The sequence below is a fragment of the Loxodonta africana genome, chromosome 11 (assembly GCF_030014295.1).
Source record: "Loxodonta africana isolate mLoxAfr1 chromosome 11, mLoxAfr1.hap2, whole genome shotgun sequence".
NCBI lineage: Eukaryota > Metazoa > Chordata > Mammalia > Proboscidea > Elephantidae > Loxodonta > Loxodonta africana.
Window position 1 is genome coordinate 41260440 of NC_087352.1, and position 21795 is coordinate 41282234.

General features: G+C 38.0%; 1 protein-coding gene across 1 annotated transcript in view; it reads left to right on the forward strand.

Moving 5' to 3' along the window:
- Positions 1-21795, forward strand: part of CDH19 (cadherin 19) — a 78450-nt gene that overhangs the window by 29263 nt on the left and 27392 nt on the right. Inside the window, exon 8 of the mRNA XM_003406256.3 lies at positions 3820-3941. Coding sequence (XP_003406304.2) covers positions 3820-3941 — 122 coding nt within the window. The remainder of the gene's footprint in view (positions 1-3819; positions 3942-21795) is intronic.

A 21795-nucleotide genomic window follows, 5' to 3' on the forward strand; every position in this document is an offset into this window, starting at 1 on the left:
TCAGGGCCACACAGTCAACATGTATGTTAGTTAAATCCCTTTTGACGCTTACTGTGACTCCTCTCAGGTGTGCTGTTTTCACCCTGAAGCTGTTGCTTCATCTACAGTCAGGAATCACTAAAAGCATGTCTGGCTAGTAATACTACATTTATTTGATGGGAGTTCAAGAGATGATTAAAATTTAAAAGAACATAGTCCTGTCTTGCTAAAAATATATTTTTTTAATAAACAATTTGCTCTAGAAACAGTAAAATCGGAAGTATTTACATTATAGTTGGGGCACAGTGGTTAAATGTTTGGCTGCTAACCAAAAGGCCAGAAGTTTGAATCTACCAGCAGCTCCCTGGAAACCCTATGGGGCAGTTTTGCTCTGTCCTATAGGGTTGCTATGAGTTGGAATCGACCTGACGGCAATGGAGTTGGTTGTTTTTTGGTACATTGCAGTTATCATTTTATAAATATGAAGATAGAAACACAAAATACAGGCAATACAAAAACAAAACAAATGAAAAATAACTTGAAAACATTTCACACCTCTTGAGAAAAAGGAAGGAAATAAGCCATTGACACAAATTTAGTAGAAAAAAAAGAATAAAACAAGATTTAATAAAAACATGCCATTTTAGATAGTGTTTAGAAAATGTCATTAGACCAATGTTTAAATTCATCATATGAAGGAAAAAGTATCAAATTATTTAACATATCTTTAAATTTAAAAAATATTATGCAGTTATAGAAAATTGTATTTAAACAACTATCTTATAAACAGAAGATAAAAAGTAGAGTCAGGAAAAAAACTTTCAAATCTATGTAAACAACAACATAAAACAGATTATATTTATTTTATTTATAACATAATACTTAGAAGTTAAGTCCTGTTTCAGAAGTAGGTGATTAGAAATATTATCAACTACAGAAATTAAGAATTTATGCTGATCAGCCTCTGATGCTATACTATGGGTTTTCTTGGAATTAAAAAAAAATTTTGGTAAATAAGGATTTTATATTCCCATTACTATTCTAATCTTAGGGCTGAAAAGATACAGAGTGGGTAGTGAAATTCCAAAACGAAATATATAGTTAGATAAATATTCTTGGAAAAGCACAAAATCAATGTTGATCTAACTTCTCTCTGAAGATACGTTTCAGTCTTAAGGGAAAACTGGTTAGGAAGAGTTTACTTAACACTGACTAATCAAACTTCGTGTCTGTTTTTCTCTCTCAGTTTTTTTTTTTTTTTAATCTACATCATTAAACAAATTTTAGAACAATGTTGGGGAAGATAGTTGTGGCAAATTCTCACTCCCATGATATCAATAGTGGAAATAATTGTTTGGCCATTTAACTTTGATAGTAATATACACAAACCACATGAAGTGCAGGAAACCAGACATCCTATAAAACTGTTTTCAGAATCACTAGTTACACGTTACCTACCTTTAAAAGCTTGTAAACATAACAATCCAGGTGGCTGGAGGAAAGAGATGTTTCATTTTAGCACTATTTCCAGCAAATGGAGTTAATTGCACTGATTCTCTTTCCTGGAAAGCTTCCCAAATTAAGCACCCAAGCCATTTATCAAAATGCCCGCTAAGCGAATAATACTACTAAATACTTTTAGATGAAGCTGTGAAGATATATGGATGTTATGTACAGGCATGCCGCAAAGGTTTAATTTGAATATAATTTTAAGCCAATTTTTCCAAAAAAATTAAGATCAAAACTGGGAAAGTATTTATTAATTTTCCTTAAGTTTATTTGTACCTGAAAACTTTTTTCCTATCTGACTACTTAAAAAAAAAAAAAGATGTTCTATATGTTTCAACCATTAAAACAAATGAGCCTTTTTTACTGGATAATCCCATTTCTAAATTTTTAGAAATATCTTTCTGATTTTTAAGGTTTTAGTTCTCTATTTTAACCCTAAGTGTAACGCCATAGAGAAAAGTCCCAAAATAATAATTCCTGTATGTTTTTTGTATTTCCTAAAGGCCTTGGATTTCTTGCTTTCTGGTTGTGTAATATGCCTTCTACATTTTAATTTTTAATTGAAAAATTATAATTTCTATCAAAATTGCAGCTGTAATTATAGTTACAAATATAGTTCTTTTCCATTAACAAAATACCATTGTTGTTGTTAGGTGCCGCTGAGTCGGTTCCGACTCATAGCAACTCTGCACGCAACAGAATGAAACACTACCTGGTCCTGCACTATCCTCACAATCATTGTTACGCTTGAGCCCATTGTTGCAGCCACTGGGTCAATACATCTCACTGAGGGTCTTCCTCTTTTTGGCTGACCCTCTACTTTGCCAAGCATAATGACCTCCTCCAGGGACTGATTCCTCCTGATAACATGTCCAAAGTATGTGAGATAAAGTCTCGGAATCCTTGCTTCTAAGAAGCCTTCTTGGCTGTATTTCTTCCAAGACAGATTTGTTTATTCTCTTGGCAGTCCATGGAAAGTTCAATATTCTTCACCAACATCATAATTCAAAGGTGTCAATTCATCTCTCGTCTTCCTTATTCATTGCCCAGCAAAAACACCATGGGTCGGGTCAGGTGCAGCCTAGTCTTCAAGATGACATCTTTGCTTTTCAACCCTGTAAAGAGGTCTCTTGCAGCAGATTTGCCCAATGCAATGGGCCATTTGATTTCTTGAGTGCTGCTTCCATGGGTATTGATTGTGGATCCAACAAAATAGCATATAGATGACAAATAAAGACATTAAGACAAACAAAACCACCCCCCCCACTACCCTTTAATGTCACCTTCCTGAATTAGTGCAATTGTATGCATCTTTCCAGTTTATTTTAAATTTTCAGGATTTAAAAATAAGAGCTATCAGTACTGTATCCTGTGATGCAAGTATTTTCCCAACTTTGTTGTTATTATTACTTGGCCTTTTTATGTTGTTTTTGCCATACTTTAAATGTATTTAACCATATCTTTCTATTTCTTCATGTATTCTGAATTTCTTGGCCATTTACGAAAATCTTCCCAACTCAATCTATAAAGCTTAACCTAGGCTTTATTATAGTTATTTTATTTTAAAATATATTTAGACTGTTAGTCTGTATTAAATTTTTGTTATTAAAACCTATACTGTATACCATAGCAATAAAAAATCTGTTGGCTTCTTCAAGTGCCTCTTCCAGTTCAGCTATGACCTTAGGCAAATCATTTAACTGCCATTTCAGGAACTAAAGGGTTTCTCATTGTTTTTATTAGTAAAGTTGTGGAGAAGGAGCCCTGGTGGTACATTGGTTGAGCCCTTGACTACTAACCAAAAGGCTGGCAGTTCAAAACCACTAGCCTCTGTGAGGAAGAGAGATGTGGCAGTCTGCTTCTGCAAAGATTACAGCCTCCGAAACCCTACAGGGCAGTTCTACCCTGCCCTATTGGGTCACTGTGATTCAGAATCTATTCCATCACAATGGGTTAAAATTGGAGAGGGTAATAATACGTATTTATATCCATCAGGATTAGACGAGTAATACAAATTCTCCAAACAATTCATGGATTTTCACAAGCTGTCAGTATATCTGACTACCTTCATCAGCTCCTACAAGAAAGTCCATGGTAGGTATATGGTACTCAATAAGTACTGGTTGAGTTGAATATGTTAAGCAGAACATTTGTTTTCTAAGCTGTATTGTTGATAAACAGATGGACCATATAGAGATCTTGTTCTCAGTTAGCTTTTAATCAAGTAAAATAAAAATATGCCATACAGCTTCTGATGAAGTTTTTTACTTTTTTTCTCCTGAAGATAGCATTAAAACCCTTTATTTTCATTCATTTTTTTTCTATTTGCAGACAATGTACAACAAATTGCTGAAGTCCCCGTGTACGTGCAAGTTCTTAATATTAATGATCATGCTCCTGAGTTCTCTCAATACTATGAGACTTACGTTTGTGAAAATGCAGACGCTGGTCAGGTAAGAACCCAGAGTAAATTTGTAAAGCCTGGGAGATGTCCATTATACATTGGCGAAAACTTCTGCTACGTATCCTCCAATTTTGAGATATTTAAAAAATAAACTTTATTCTAACTTTAATTGATTGGTGGTGCCAACAGTTAAGTGTTCAGCTACTAACTGAAAGGTTGGCAGTTTGAACCCACCCAGTTGGCTCCGTGGGAGAAAGACCTGGCAATCTGCTTCTGTAAAGATTATAGCCAAGAAAACCCTATGGAACAGTTCTACTCGGTTACATGGGGTTGTCATGAGTCAGAATTGACTTGACTGAAGCTAACAACAACAATTACTTGTTTTATGTTGTAGATTCTATATAATAATTTAAATTTCTATTTTTTAAAGTAAATACCATGTAAACTTCAAGTTTTCCACTTCCAAATTTCTCAAGTATTTAAAAAATCTTCTGCTAGCACTAGAGATTCAGCAGTAATTCATTTATATGTCCTATAGGGTTGCTATGAGTCGGAATTGACTCGACGGCAGTGGGTTTGGTTCTTTTTTGGTTTTGCCAATACAATAAAGAAAAAATGCTTTTTTGTATTTCTGTACAATAATCACATTTTCATTAGTTTTTAATTCATCATGGTGACAAAGGTAAAATAATATATCATTATATAAATATGAAGAGGAACAAAACAGAAAATTTTCCCATAGCTTATAACCACTACATCAAATATATCAACACAACTGAAACTCCATTTCGTATGAATTACTAGGTATATAAAAACTTATGAAAACGTGCTCATTTTGAAATACATTGCCATTACTTTGCAATATATAATAAGCAACTTTAAAAATATCACTGATCAATCCATGTAAATCTAATAAATTATATTTTAACTGTAGTAAAGAAGTTTCTTTAGAAGTCAAATAATTTTGAACAAAATCAATGTATCTTACAACTTTCCAATTAATGCATATTCAGCTTCCTTATACGTTAAAATACATATTTAACAATTATCACAAATACGATTACATTTTAGTCTTTACAACTACATATTTCAAATTTGAAGCATTAAACTAGCATGACAAAGCATTTTGAACACTTTACATAATATAATTATATTCAGGTTATCCTGTTGATTAGACAACCTATTTCCAAACTAAAACAAGAGGCTTAATTTACTTCATCTTTTATAAAGGAGCCCTGGTGATGCAGTGGTTAAGCACTCAGCTGCTAAGTGATAGGCCGGTGATTCGAACCCATCAGCAGCTCCACAGGAGAAAGATGTGGCAGTCTGTTTCCATAAAGATTTCAACGTAGGAAACCCTATGGGGCAGTTCTACTCTGTCCTGTAGGTTTGCTATGAATCAGAATTAACTTGACGACACAAAAAGAACAACAATCTATACGCTTATTTCTATAAATGTCCTGGGCAATAAAAACACTTATTTACCCCCAAAAGTTGCATATACAATGAACGGTCTCAGTTGGGCTGAGGTTACTGGGCAGAAGATTTGAGAAGGCAACACAATTTATATAATAGGACGCTTGAGAACAGAGTACTAGATCTGGGTGATAAATAGTTCTAGGAGGATACTACCTGAGTCCAGTGACCACCCTGGACTTATCTTGTACCTCCTTAATTGTTGTTGTTATGTCAGTGGGAATCTCTATGCCTATAACTTCAGTCATCCAGGTGTAGGGGTCATACAGACAGCCAGGTACACCGATATGGAATTCAGGGGAAAGTCCATGCTAGAGATATAATTTGAAGTTATCAGTTTTATATATAATATTTGAAATTTAAAGCTTGGGGGAAACACCAAAGAAGTAAGTGTAGACAGAAAAGAGAAGTCTGAAGACTGAGACCTGAGTACCTTAACACTAAGTGGCTGGGGGGAGTGGGTAGGGACACTAGCAAAGAGAACAGTTGAGGAGCAATCCAGGAGTGTGGAATGACCTAGAAATTAAATAAAGAGAGCTATTATCCATTTTTGTGTTATGTGTGTAGTTGTTAGGTGCCATCTAGTTGGTTCCTACCCAAAGTGACCCTATGCATAACAAAATGAAACACTGCCTGCTCCTGCCCCATACTCACAATTGTTGCTATGCTTGAGCCCATTGTTACAGCCACTATGTCAATCCATCTCATTGAGAGTCTTCCTCTTTTGGCCAACCCTCTACTTTGCCAACCATGACATCCTTCTCCAGGGACTAATCCCTCCTGATAACATGTCCAAAGTATGTGAGACGCAGTCTCGCCATCCTTGCTTCTAAGGAGGATTCTGATTATACTTCTTCCAAGAGAGACGTGTTCATTCTTTTGGCAGTCCACAGTATATTCAACATCCTTTACCAACACAATTTTCAAAGGCATCAGTTCTTTTTCCATCTTCCTTATTCATTGTCCAGCTTTCAGATGCATATGAGGCAATTGAAAATACTATGGCTTGGGTCAGGCACACCTTAGTCCTCAAGGTGACATCTTTACCTTTCAATACTTTAAAGAGGTCTTCTGTAGCCGATTTGCCCAATGCAATGCATCTTTTGATTTCTTGACTGGTGGTTCCATGGGTGTTGATTGTGGATCCAAGTAAAATAAAATCCTTGACAACCTCAATCTTTTCTCCGTTTATCATGATGTTGCTCATTGGTCCAGATGTGAGGATTTTCGTATTCTTTATGTTGAGGTGTAACCCATACAGAAGGTTGTGATCTCGGATTTTCATCAGTAAGTGCTTCAAGTCCTCTTCACTTTGAGCCAGCAAGGTTGTGTCATCTGCATAACAGAGGTTGTTAATGAGTCTTCCTCCAATCCTTATGCCTCATTCTTCTTCACAAAGTCCAACTTCTCAGATTATTTGCTCAGCACACAGATTGAATAGGTATGGTGAAACGATACAACATACACCTTTCCTGACTTTAAACCACTCAGTATCCCCTTGTTCTGTCCGAACAACTGCCTCTTGACCTATGCACTGGTTCCTCATGAGCACAATTAAGTGTTCCGGAATTCCAATTGTTCACAATGTTATCCATAATTTGTTATGATCCACACAGTTGAATGCCTTAACATAGTCAATAAAACACAGGTACACATCTTTCTGGTATTCTCTGCTTTCTGCCAGGATCCATCTGACACCAGCAATGATATCTCTGGTTCCATGTCCTCTTCTGGATCCAACCTGAATTTCTGGCAGTTCCTTGTCGATATACTGCTGCAGCTGCTTTTGAATGATCTTCAGTAAAATTTTGCTTACATGTGATATTAATGATACTGTTTTATAATTTCTGCATTTGGTTGGATCACCTTTCTTGGGAATAGGGATAAATATGGATCTTTTCCAGTCAGTTGGCCAGGTAGCTGTCGTCCAAATTTCTTGGCATAGATGAGTGAATACTTCCAACACTTCATCCGTTTTTTGAAATATCTCAATTGATAGTTCGTCAATTCCTGGAGCCTTGTTTTTCACCAATGCCTTTAGCGCAGCTTGGACTTCTTCCTTCAGTACCATTGGTTCCTGATCACGTTACCTCCTGAAATGGTTGAACATCAACCAAATTCTTTTTGGTATTGCAATTCTGTGTTCTCCCATCTTCTTTTGAAGCTCACTGCATGACTTAATATTTTCGCCGTAAAATCTTTCAGTATTGCAGCTAGAGGCTTGAAATTTTTCTTCAGTTCTTTCAGCTTGAGAAATGCAGAGCGTGTTCTTCCCTTTTGGTTTTCTGTCTTCAGGTCTTTGGGCATGTCATCATAATACTTTACTTTGTCTTCTTAAGCTGCCCTTTGAAATCTTCTGTTCAGTTCTTTTACTTCATCATTTCTTCCTTTTGCTTTAGCTACTTGGCATTCAACAGCAAGTTTCAGAGTCTCTTCTAACATCCATTTTTGTCTTTTCTTTTTCTCCTGTCTTTTTAATGACCTCTTGCTTTCTTCATGTATGATGTACTTAATGTCATTTGACAACTCATCTGGTCTTCGGTCATTAGTGTTCAATGCTTCAAATCTATTCTTGAGATGGTCTCTAAATTCAGGCGGGATATACTGAAGGTCGTACATTGGCTCTTGTCAACTTGTTCCAGTTTCCTTCAGTTTCAACTTTAACTTCCATATGAGTATTAATGGTCTGATCCGCAGTCAGCCCCTGGCCTTGTTCTGACTGATGATATTGAGATTTTCCATCATCTCTTGCCACAGATGTAGTCGATTGATTCCTGTGGATTCCACCTGGTGAGGTCCATGTGTATAGTTGTTTTTTATGTTGGGGGAAAAAAGGTATGTGCAATGAAGAAGTCATTGGTCTTGCAAAATTCAATCATGTGATCTCCAGCATCATTTCTATGACTAAGGCCACATTTTCCAACTACTGATCCTTCTTCGTTTCCGACTTTCACATTCCAACCACCAGTAATTATCAGTACATCTTGAGTGCATGTTCAGTCAGTTTGCGACTGCATAAGTTGGTAGAAATCTTCAATGTCTTCATCTTTGGCCTTAGTGGTTGATGCGTAAATTTGAATAATAGTCATATTAATTCATCTTCTTTGTAGGGGTACGGATATTATCCTATCACTGACAGCTTTGTACCTCAGATTAGATCTTCAAATATTCTTTTTGACAATGAATGCAACATCATTCCTCTTCAATTTGTCATTCCTAGCAGTCGACCATATGATTGTCCGATTCAAAATGACCAAATACCAGTCCATTTCAGCTCACCAATGCCTAGGATATGGATATTTAGGTGTTCCATTTCCTTTTTGTTGATTTTCACTTTTTCTAGATTCATACTTTGTACGTTCCAGATTCCAATTATTAATGGATGTTTGCAGCTGTTTCTTCTCATTTTTGAGTTGTGCCACATCAGCAAATGAAGGTCTCAAAAGCTTGACTTCAACCACGTCATTAGGGTGGACTCTACTTTGACAAGGCAGCTCTTCCCCAGTCGTATTTTGAGTGCCTTCCAACCTGAGGGGCTCAACTTTCGGGACTATAAGACAATGTTATGCTGCTATTCATAAGGTTTTCACTGGCTAATTCTTTTCAGAAATAGACCACGAGGACTTTCTTCCTAGTCTGTGTTAGCCTGGAAGCTCAGCTGAAACCTGTTTGCCATGGGTGACCCTGTTGGTATTTGAATACCAGTGGCATAACTGCCAGCATCTCAGCAACACACAAGCCTCCACAGTATGAGAAACTGACAGACATGTGGGGTTTGGTACATATAGGTCAGGCAAAAGCAGAAAATAAAAGTACCTGTTGGATTTAAAAACAGAGATTTTCAACTTTCTAAAATATTTGGACTTAGAAAAGGATGTAACATCACCGAGGAAGGAAATAAAATAAGAGTATGAAAGGACATAGGACAGAGACCTTAGATACATCAATATTTCAGAATCAGGTAAAGGAAGATTACCAAAAACAAAATGGAGTGTTTTTTTTTTTTTTTTTTTTTTATGACCAGAAAGGTAGGAGAAAACAATAAGACTATTGACACAGACATGTATAGAGGCCAGTTTTTGAAAGAGGAAATGTCTACATCCTTAACCCTCACTACTTCAGGAAAAGTGGTTCTCACTAGTTGCATTCTGGTCAAATGTACTCTTTACAAAAAAATTCATTTTATAAATAATTTACAGAAATAATAAAGGAGTAGTGAAAAATTTTATTAAAATTTAAGTATAATGTAAACACAGTAAATCCATACTTTGTTTCATATTTTTTTTCTGTGTTAAAGGTATGAAAATGATTATTCCAAGTTCTAAATACATCTCTAATAAGTACTAGCTTATCATTATTTTACTTCTGGTAATGAATTCACATTGCTAAAGTGGAATATTTCAAGAGGTTTTTAAAATCGTTGGCAGCTCATATTTTTGTGGAAGAGAAAACGGCTATCTTCTTTGATCCATGACTGCAAAGCATTTAATTTTTAGATTTGTAAACATCAAATAAAATGAAAAATCTACTTTTAAAAAGGAAATTGTAGGGGGGCGGAGCCAAGATGGCGGACTAGGCAGACGCTACCTCGGATCCCTCTTACAACAAAGACACAGAAAAACAAGTGAATCGATCACATACATAACAATATATGAACCCTGAACAACAAACACAGATTTAGAGACAGAGAACGAACTAATACGGGGAAGCAGCGATTGTTTCCAGAGCCTGGAGCCAGCGTACCAGTCAGGTACGGCACAAGCACAGAGAGCTGCTCCACCCCCCTGAACTAACCCCGGGAGGGGGACCAGCCGGTTCCACGGGCGGTGTGGGACGCAGCCGGTAGGAGAAGTCCCCGGGAGGCAGTGACGGGTCTTGGAGCAGAAAGAGCAGCGTCCGAGCTGGGGAACCATCCCACAGGGATTTGGACTGGACGCAGGTACGGCATAAACACGGAGAGTTGCTCCACCCCCCTGAACTAACCCCGGGAAGGGGCCCAGCCGGGTCGCGCGGGCGGCGTGGGACGCAGCCGGTAGGAGAAGTCCCCGGGAGGCAGCGACTGGTATTGGAGTGGGGAGAACAGCGTCCCAGCCGGGACACTCGGTCACGGCACAAGCACGGGGACCTGCTCCACCCATCTGAACTAACCCCGGGAGGAGGCCGAATTGGTTCTCGAGAGCGGCACGGCCACGCGGCTGGAGGGACGAGAAGTCCCTGGGAGGCAGCGACTGATTTTGGAGTCGAGAGGGCATCGCCCCAGTAGGGGAGCCTTGACGCTGGGCGTGGGGCTGGAAGCGGAGGATCTGACTGTGACTCCAGAGGGCCAGACCCCCCGGGGGCAATCTCCACACAGCCAGCACACATAGGCAACGCGCCTGCGGGAATCTCAGATATAATAGTCATTCCAAGCAAGACAAGCAACTCTGGCTATATTCTGAGGTGCTACTCTCCTATCTCTCTGTTCCCTCCCCCACCCTCCCCAGGCGGCTTCATTAACATCTGAATAGCCTGAGCCAGAGGGAGAACTCTGATAGGGATCTGACTGCATTTTTTTTTTAGCGGATTTTCTAGAAAAACTAGTTTCCCAGTGATGGCTCGGAGACAACAATCCATATGAAACCACTTAAAGAAGCAGACCGTGACAGCTTCTCCAACCCCCCAAACAAAAGAATCAAAACCTTTCCCAAATGAAGATACAATCTTGGAATTATCAGATACAGAATATAAAAAACTAATTTACAGAATGCTTAATGATATCACAAATGAAATTAGGATAACTGCAGAAAAAGCCAAGGAACACACCGATAAAACTGTTGAAGAACTCAAAAAGATTATTCAAGAACATACTGGAAAAATTAATAAGTTGCAAGAATCCATAGAGAGACAACATGTAGAAATCCAAAAGATTAACAATAAAATAACAGAATTAGACAACGCACTAGGAAGTCAGAGGAGCAGACTCGAGCAATTAGAATGCAGACTGGGACATCTGGAGGACCAGGGAATCAACACCAACATAGCTGAAAAAAAATCAGATAAAAGAATTAAAAAAATGAAGAAACCCTAAGAATTATGTGGGACTCTATCAAGAAGGATAACCTGCGGGTGATTGGAGTCCCAGAACAGGGAGGGGGGACAGAAAACACAGAGAAAATAGTTGAAGAACTCCTGACAGAAAACTTCCCTGACATCATGAAAGACGAAAGGATATCTATCCAAGATGCTCATCGAACCCCATTTAAGATTGATCCAAAAAGAAAAACACCAAGACATATTATCATCAAACTCGCCAAAACCAAAGATAAACAGAAAATTTTAAAAGCAGCCAGGGAGAAAAGAAAGGTTTCCTTCAAGGGAGAATCAGTAAGAATATGTTCTGACTACTCAGCAGAAACCATGCAGGCAAGAAGGGAATGGGACGACATATACAGAACACTGAAGGAGAAAAACTGCCAACCAAGGATCATATATCCAGCAAAACTCTCTCTGCAATATGAAGGCGAAATTAAGATACTTACAGACAAACACAAGTTTAGAGAATTTGCAAAAACCAAACCAAAGCTACAAGAAATACTAAAGGATATTGTTTGGTCAGAGAACCAATAATATCAGACATCAGCACAACACAAGGTCACAAAACAGAACGTCCAGATATCAACTCAAATAGGGAAATCACAAAAACAAACAAATTAAGATTAATTAAAAAAAAAATACACATAACAGGGAATCATGGAAGTCAATAGGTAAAAGATCACAATAATCAAAAAGAGAGACTAAATACAGGAGGCATTGAACTGCCATATGGAGAGTGATACAAGGCGATATAGAACAATACAAGTTAGGTTTTTACTTAGAAAAATAGGGGTAAATAATAAGGTAACCACAAAAAGGTATAACAACTCTATAACCAAGACAAAAACCAAGAAAAACGTAACGACTCAACTAACATAAAGTCAAGCACTATGAAAATGAGGATCTCACAATTTACTAAGAAAAACGCCTCAGCACAAAAAAGTATGTGGAAAAATGAAACTGCCAACAACACACATAAAAAGGCATCAAAATGATGCACTAAAAACTTATTTATCTATAATTACCCTAATGTAAATGGACTAAATGCACCAATAAAGAGACAGAGAGTCACAGACTGGATAAAGAAACACGATCCATCTATATGCTGCCTACAAGAGACACACCTTAGACTTAGAGACACAAACAAACTAAAACTCAAAGGATGGAAAAAAGTATATCAAGCAAACAATAAGCAAAAAAGAAGAGGAGTAGCAATATTAATTTCTGACAAAATAGTCTTTAGACTTAAATCCACCACAAAGGACACTATATAATGATAAAAGGGACAATTGATCAGGAAGACATAACCATATTAAATATTTATGCACCCAATGACAGGGCTGCAAGATACATAAATCAAATTTTAACAGAATTGAAAAGTGAGATAGATACCTCCACATATATAGTAGGAGACTTCAACACACCACTTTCGGAGAAGGACAGGACATCCAGTAAGAAGCTCAACAGAGACACGGAAGATCTAATTACAACAATCAACCAACTTGACCTCATTGACTTATACAGAACTCTCCACCCAACTGCTGCAAAATATACTTTTTTTTCCAGCGCACATGGAACATTCTCTAGAATAGACCACATATTAGGTCATAAAACAAACCTTTGCAGAGTCCAAAACATCGAAATATTACAAAGCATCTTCTCAGACCACAAGGCAATAAAACTAGAGATCAATAACAGAAAAACTAGGGAAAAGAAATCAAATACTTGGAAAATGAACAACACCCTCCTGAAAAAAGACTGGGTTATGGAAGACATCAAGCAGGGAATAAGGAAATTCATAGAAAGCAACGAGAATGAAAATACTTCCTATCAAAACCTCTGGGACACAGCAAAAGCAGTGCTCAGAGGTCAATTTATATCAATAAATGCACACATACAAAAAGAAGAAAGAGCCAAAATCAGAGAACTGTCCCTACAACTTGAACAAATAGAAACTGAGCAACAAAAGAATCCATCAGGCACCAGAAGAAAACAAATAATAAAAATTAGAGCTGAACTAAATGAATTAGAGAACAGAAAAACAATCGAAAGAATTAACAAAGCCAAAAGCTGGTTCTTTGAAAAAATTAACAAAATTGATAAACCATTGGCTAGACTGACTAAAGAAATACAGGAAAGGAAACAAATAACCCGAATAAGAAATGAGAAGGACCACATCACAACAGAAACAAATGAAATTAAAAGAATCATTTCAGATTATTATGAAAAATTGTACTCTAACAAATTTGAAAACCTAGAAGAAATGGATGAATTCCTGGAAAAACACTACCTACCTAAACTAACACATTCAGAAGTAGAACAACTAAATAGACCCATAACAAAAAAAGAGATTGAAACGGTAATCAAAAAACTCCCAACAAAAAAAAGCCCTGGCCCGGACGGCTTCACTGCAGAGTTCTACCAAACTTTCAGAGAAGAGTTAACACCACTACTACTAAAGGTATTCCAAAGCATAGAAAATGACGGAATACTACCCAACTCATTCTATGAAGCCACCATCTCCCTGATACCAAAACCAGGTAAAGACATTACAAAAAAAGAAAATTATAGACCTATATCCCTCATGAACATTGATGCAAAAATCCTCAACAAAATTCTAGCCAATAGAATCCAACAACACATCAAAAAAATAATTCACCCTGATCAAGTGGGATTTATACCAGGTATGCAAGGCTGGTTTAATATCAGAAAAACCATTAATGTAATCCATCACATAAATAAAACAAAAGACAAAAATCACATGATCTTATCAATTGATGCAGAAAAGGCATTTGACAAAGTCCAACACCCATTCATGATAAAAACTCTTACCAAAATAGGAATTGAAGGAAAATTCCTCAACATAATAAAGGGCATCTATGCAAAGCCAACAGCCAATATCACTCTAAATGGAGAGAACCTGAAAGCATTTCCCTTGAGAACGGGAACCAGACAAGGATGCCCTTTATCACCGCTCTTATTCAACATCGTGTTGGAAGTCTTAGCCAGGGCAATTAGGCTAGACAAAGAAATAATAGGTATCCGGATTGGCAAGGAAGAAGTAAAGTTATCACTATTTGCAGATGACATGATTATATACACAGAAAACCCTAAGGAATCCTCCAGAAAACTACTGAAACTAATAGAAGAGTTTGGCAGAGTCTCAGGTTATAAAATAAACAGACAAAAATCACTTGGATTCCTCTACATCCACAAAAAGAACACCGAAGAGGAAATAACCAAATCAATACCATTCACAGTAGCCCCCAAGAAGATAAGATACTTAGGAATAAATCTTACCAAGAATGTAAAAGACCTATACAAAGAAAACTACAAAGCTCTACTACAAGAAATTCAAAAGGACATACTTAAGTGGAAAAACATACCTTGCTCATGGATAGGAAGACTTAACATAGTAAAAATGTCTATTCTACCAAAAGCCATCTATACATTTAACACACTTCCGATCCAAATTCCAATGTCATATTTTAAGGGGATAGAGAAACAAATCACCAATTTCATATGGAAGGGAAAGAAGCCCCAGATAAGCAAAGCACTACTGAAAAAGAAGAAGAAAGTGGGAGGCCTCACCTTACCTGACTTCAGAACCTATTATACAGCCACAGTAGTCAAAACAGCCTGGTATTGGTACAACAACAGACACATAGACCAATGGAACAGAATTGAGAACCCAGACATAGATCCATCCACGTATGAGCAGCTGATATTTGACAAAGGACCAGTGTCAATTAACTGGGGAAAAGATAGCCTTTTTAACAAATGGTGCTGGCATAACTGGATATCCATTTGCAAAAAAATGAAACAGGACCCATACCTCACACCATGCACAAAAACTAACTCCAAGTGGATCAAAGACCTAAACATAAACACTAAAACGATAAAGATCATGGAAGAAAAAATTGGGACAACCCTAGGAGCCCTAATACAAGGTATAAACAGAATACAAAACATTACCAAAAATGATGAAGAGAAACCCGATAACTGGGAGCTCCTAAAAATCAAACACCTATGCTCATCTAAAGACTTCACCAAAAGAGTAAAAAGACCACATACAGATTGGGAAAGAATTTTCAGCTATGACATCTCCGACCAGCGCCTGATCTCTAAAATCTACATGATTCTGTCAAAACTCAACCACAAAAAGACAAACAACCCAATCAAGAAGTGGGCAAAGGATATGAACACACATTTCACTAAAGAAGATATTCAGGCAGCCAACAGATACATGAGAAAATGCTCTCGATCATTAGCCATTAGAGAAATGCAAATTAAAACTACGATGAGATTCCATCTCACTCCAACAAGGCTGGCATTAATCCAAAAAACACAAAATAATAAATGTTGGAGAGGCTGCGGAGAGATTGGAACTCTCATACACTGCTGGTGGGAATGTAAAATGGTACAACCACTTTGGAAATCTATCTGGTGTTATCTTACACAGTTAGAAATAGAACTACCATACAACGCAGAAATCCCACTCCTAGGAATATACCCTAGAGGTACAAGAGCCTTCATACAAACAGATATATGCACACCCATGTTTATTGCAGCTCTGTTTACAATAGCAAAAAGTTGGAAGCAACCAAGGTGTCCATCAATGGATGAATGGGTAAATAAATTGTGGTATATTCACACAATGGAATACTACGCATCGATAAAGAACAGTGACGAATCTGTGAAACATTTCATAACATGGAGGAACCTGGAAGGCATTATGCTGAGCGAAATGAGTCAGAGGCAAAAGGACAAATATTGTATAAGACCACTATTATAAGATCTTGAGAAATAGTAAACCTGAGAAGTACACATACTTTTGTGGTTACGAGGGGGGGAGGGAGGGAGGGTGGGAGAGGGTTTTTTATTGATTAATCAGTAGATAAGAACTGCTTTAGGTGAAGGGAAAGACAACACTCAATACATGGAAGGTCAGCTCAATTGGACTGGACCAAAAGCAAAGAAGTTTCCGGGATAAAATGAATGCTTCAAAGGTCAGGGGAGCAAGTGTGGGGGTCTGGGGAACATGGTTTGAGGGGACTTCTAAGTCAATTGGCAAAATAATTCTATTATGAAATCATTCTGCATCCCACTTTGAAATGTGGCGTCTGGGGTCTTAAATGCTAACAAGCGGCCATCTAAGATGCAGCATTTGGTCTCAACCCACCTGGAGCAAAGGAAAATGAAGAACACCAAGGCCACACGACAACTAAGAGCCCAAGAGACAGAAAGGGCCACATGAACCAGAGACCTACATCATCCTGAGACCAGAAGAACTAGTTGGTGCCCGGCCACAATCGATGACTGCCCTGACAGGGAGCACAGCAGAGGACCCCTGAGGGAGCAGGAGATCAGTGGGATGCAGACCCCAAATTCTCATAAAAAGACCAAACTTAATGGTCTGACTGAGACTGGAGGAATCCCGGCGGCCATGCTCCCCAGACCTTCTGTTGACACAGGACAGGAACCATCCCCGAAGACAACTCATCAGAAATGAAAGGGACTGGTCAGCGGTTGGGAGAGAGATGCTGATGAAGAGTGAGCTAATTATATTAGGTGGACACTTGAGATTGTGTTGGCAACTCTTGTCTGGAGGGGGGATGGGAGGATAGAGAGAGAGCGAAGCAGGCAAAATTGTCAAGAAAGGAGAGACTGAAAGGGCTGACTCAAGAGAGGGAGAGTAAGTGGGAGTAGGGAGTAAGATGTATGTAAACTTATATGTGACAGACTGATTGGATTTGTAAACGTTCACTTGAAGCTTAATAAAAGTTATTAAAAAAAAAAAATCCTAACTCACAAGAGAGACTAGGCTTACTGGTCTGACAGAGACTGGAGAAACCCCTAGAGTATGGCCCCCCTGAGTCCCTTTTAACTCAGTACCAAAGTCACTTCTGAGGTTCACCTTTCAGCCAAAGATTAGACAGGCACATAAAACAAAACGTGATTAAAGGGGCACATCAGCCTAGGGGCCAGGACCAGGAGGCAGGGGGGGACAGGAAAGCCGGTAACAGGGACCCAACAGGGAGAGCGTTGACATGTCCTAGAGATGGCAACCAATGTCAGAAAACAATATATATATTAATTGTTTAATGAGAAATCAATTTGCTCTGTAAACCTCCATCTAAAATACAATAAGAAAAATGTATTTTTCATTGGCCTAAAAATTTAAAGAATTCTTTTGTAATTAAGAAGTATCTCCTAATGAAGAACACCAAACCCTCAAGATAAATATGAGCCCCAGAGAAAGAAAGGGCCGCGTAAACCAGAGACTCCTCAGCCTGAGACCCGAAGAACTAGATGGTGACCGGGTACCCCTGATCACTGCCCTGACAGGGGACACAACGGACAATCCCTGATGGAGCAGGAGAACAGTGGGAAGCAGATCTTAAATTCTCATAAAAAGACTAGGCTTAATGGTTTGACTGAGACTGGGGGGACCCTGACGGTCATGGTCCCCAGACCCTTTGATAGCCCCAGATTGGAACCCTTACTGAAACCAATTCTACAGACAGGGATTGACCTGGACTATAAATAGACAACGATGCTTGTGAGGTGAAAATTTCATGGTTCAAGTAGACCCCTGAGACTATGTGGGCTACTCCTGTCTGGTGGTGAGATGAGAAGGAAGAGGGTGACAAGAGCTGGTTGAATGGACACGGGGAATACAGGGTGGAGAGGAGAAATGTGCTGTCCCATTAAGGCGAGAGCAGCTGGGAGTGCACAGTGGGGTGTGTATGGCTTTTTGAAACAAGAGACTGACTTGATTTGTAAACTTTCACCTAAAGCACAATAAATAAATTAAAAAAAAAAAAAAGGAAATTGTACAGTATCTATTTCCTTCCAGAAACCCTGGTGGCGTAGTAGTTAAGTGCTATGGCTGCTAACCAAAGGGTCAGCAGTTTGAATCTGCCAGGCTCTCCTTGGAAACTCTATGGGGCAGTTCTACTCTGTCCTATAGGGTAACTATGAGTCAGAATCAACTCGACGGCCCTGGGTTTTGGTATTTCCTTCCAGTTACATTTAGATACATGCTGTCTTCTACATTTTCAATTTACAAGATATATCAAGTAAATTTTGGTAGAAAAATCTTATAAAAGATGAAAACATACAGTCACATTTACTTTTACCAAACCAGGATAGTCCAAGTTATTTTTACAAAATATTGTGTGAAGTCCTTGCTCTTGAATGACTAACAGAATGATGGCACCATGTTTTCTCTTTGGCACTTGGAGTTACATTGCTCATTCACTGATTCTTGACTTTGAGAAAGTTCACCTAGTATATAGTCACCCAAAGATTCAAAGTCTGAGATTTTGGTTACGTGATCAATTTCATCATCATCTTTAGTTTATAGTGCTGGTTCTGCTTTTGCTATTCATCATCTGAGTTATCTAGTAATTGTGAAATGTCGTCTTCTGTCAATTTTCTTTTCTTTGTCATAGAGACAGAAAATGAAAAATGAGGAATTTCAACTGCAGTCAATGAAAGCTAAAATAAGACTAAAATGTAGTCTACCTACTATCTTTTATATCTTCTTGAAAGTGCTGTAATATTTTGGGCAGTACAATTAAAACAAATTTTAAATGGTACAGTGGTGAAGATTTGTTTCATTATTGTATCATTCTTCTAGGCCATCCTTCATACAGTTCCCTTATCATTTAAGTCTTTCTAGGGCATATTTGGAAAAATTTATGGGTAAGGATGAAACAATTCCTAGGATGATGAAATGGCAAAATGTTCAAGGCATGAGAAAAACAGTATCCCTGAGCTCCCGTAATGTATTCTAGATTTATAAAAGTGTCCAAAATGCCCATATGATAATTGAAGGTAGAATTAGTTTTATTCTATTAAAAAAAAAAGTCAATAATATCTTTATTTATTTATTTATTTGCTTTGCAGCCCTACTCTTAATGCAATTTTCCCATTACTGTTAGCCCTCCTTTCCCTCTTCCCTCCCACCTCTGGTAACCACTAATAAACTTTGGTCTCAATACATTTGCCTTTTCTTGTCTTTTTACATAAGTGAGGTCATACAACACATGTCATTTTGTGATTGGTTTATTTTGCTTAGCATGTCTTCAAGCTTCATCCATACCGTGGCATGTATCAAGATTTCATTTCTCCTACTGGCTGAGTGGAATTGTAGAGGAGTGGAATTGCTGGACCATATGGTAGTTCTGGAAGACCTGGTGGCATGGTGGTTAAAAAGCTACGGCTGCCAACCAAAAGGTCAGTAGTTTGAATCCACCAGGCATTCCTTGGAAACCTCATGGGGCAGTTCTACTCTGTCCTATAGGGTCACTATGAGTTGGAATTGACTTGATGGCAATGGGTTATAGTAGTTCTAGTTTTAGTTTTTTGTTCTATTTTTGCCACATTGTTTTCCACAATGGCTGTACCATTTTGCATTTACACCAGCAGTGGCTAAGGGTTCCAATTTCCCCATATCCTCACTAAAATCTGTTATTTTCTTTCTCTCTCTCTCTTTCTTTCTTTTCTCTCTCTCTCTCTTTTTCATCTTAGTTATCCTAATGGGAGTGAAATGATATCTCACTGTGGTCTTCATTTGCATCTCTCTGATAGCTAATAACGCTGAGCATCTTTTCATGTGTTTGGTGGCCATTTGAATATCCTCTTTGGTGAAATGTCTGTTCAATTCCTTTGCCCATATTTGGGTTATTTTTCTTTTTGTAGTTAAATTGTCAAACTTTTAAATATCTTTTGGTTATTACATTCTTGTTGGATATATGCTTTCTGAAAATATTCTCCCAGTTGGTAGCTTGCCTTTTCTTTTTTACTTTTTCTTTAATATCTTTATTTCATTGTGCTTTAGATGAAGGTTTACATAGTGAATTAGTTTCTCATTAAGCAATTAATAAATATATTGTTTTGTGACATTGGTTGCCAACCCCATGACATGTCAACACTCTCCCCTTCTTGATCCCAGGCTCCCCATTACCAGCTTTCATGTCCCTCCTGCCTTCTTGTCATTGCCCTTAGGCTGGTGTGCCCATTGAATCTCCTTCTGTTTTGTGGGCCTATCTAATCTTTGCTGAAGGGTAAACCTCAATAGTGACTTCAGTACCAAGTTAAAAGGGTGTCCAGGAGCCATACTCTTAGAGTTTCTTCAGTCTATGTCAGACAAATTAGTCTGGTCTTCTTTTTGAGTTAGAATTTTGTTCTACATTTTTCTCTAGCTCTGTCTGGGACCTTCTATTGTGATCCCTGTCAGAACAGTCAGTGGTAGTAGCCAGGCACCATCTAGTTGTGCTGGGCTCAGTCTGGTGGAGGCTGTGGTAGCTGTGGTCCATTAGTCCTTTGTACAAATCTTTCCCTTGTGCCTTTGGCTTTCTTCATCCTCCCTTGCTCCAGACAGGGTGGGATCAGTGGAGTATCTGGGATGGCTGCTCACAAGCTTTTAAGACTCCAGACACTACTTACCAAAGTAGGATGTAGAATGTTTTCTTATAAAATATGTTATGCCAATTAAGCTAGATGTCCCCCAAGACTATGGTCCCCAGCCCTCAGCCCAGTAATTCGGTCCCTTGGTGAGTTTGTGTATGCTTATAAAGTTTCTATGACTTTGCCTTGGTCAAGTGGTGCTGACCTCCCTATTATCTTTTCTGATCACGACACCATTAAACTAGAAATTAACAATAGACAGGGCAAGGGGAAAAAATCAAATAAATAGTAACTGAAAAAAACAAAAACAAAACAAAAAAAAAACCCTTGCTTAAAAACCAGGGGTAATAGAAGAAATCAAAGGTGGAATACAAAAAATTCCTAGAATCAAATGGGAATGAAAACACATCATACCAAAACCTTTGTGACACAGCAAAGGCAATACTCAGAGGTCAATTTATAGCAAGAGATGCACCCATCAAAAAAGAAGAAAGGGACAAAATTAAAACATTAGTTATACAAGTAGAACAAAGAGAAAGAGAACAGCAAGAGGAGACCAAAGTCTCTAGAAGAAAGGAACTAATAAATATCAGAGCAGAAATAAATTAAATAGAGGACAGAAAAACAATAGAAAGAATCAACAAAACCAAAAGTTGGTTCTTTGAAAGAATCAACAAAATCGACAAATCATTTGCCAAATTTACAAAAGAGAACAAGAGAGGACACAACCCAAAGAAGAAATGAAATAGGAGACATTGCAGCAGAACCAACTGTAATAAAAGGGATCGTAACAGAGTACTATAAAAAACTGTATTCCAACAAAACAGAAAACCTAGAGGAAATGGACGAATTTCTGGAAACACACTATCTACCTAAACTAATGCAAACTGAGGTAAAAAATCTGAATAAGTCTATAACAAGAGAAGAGACTGAAAAGG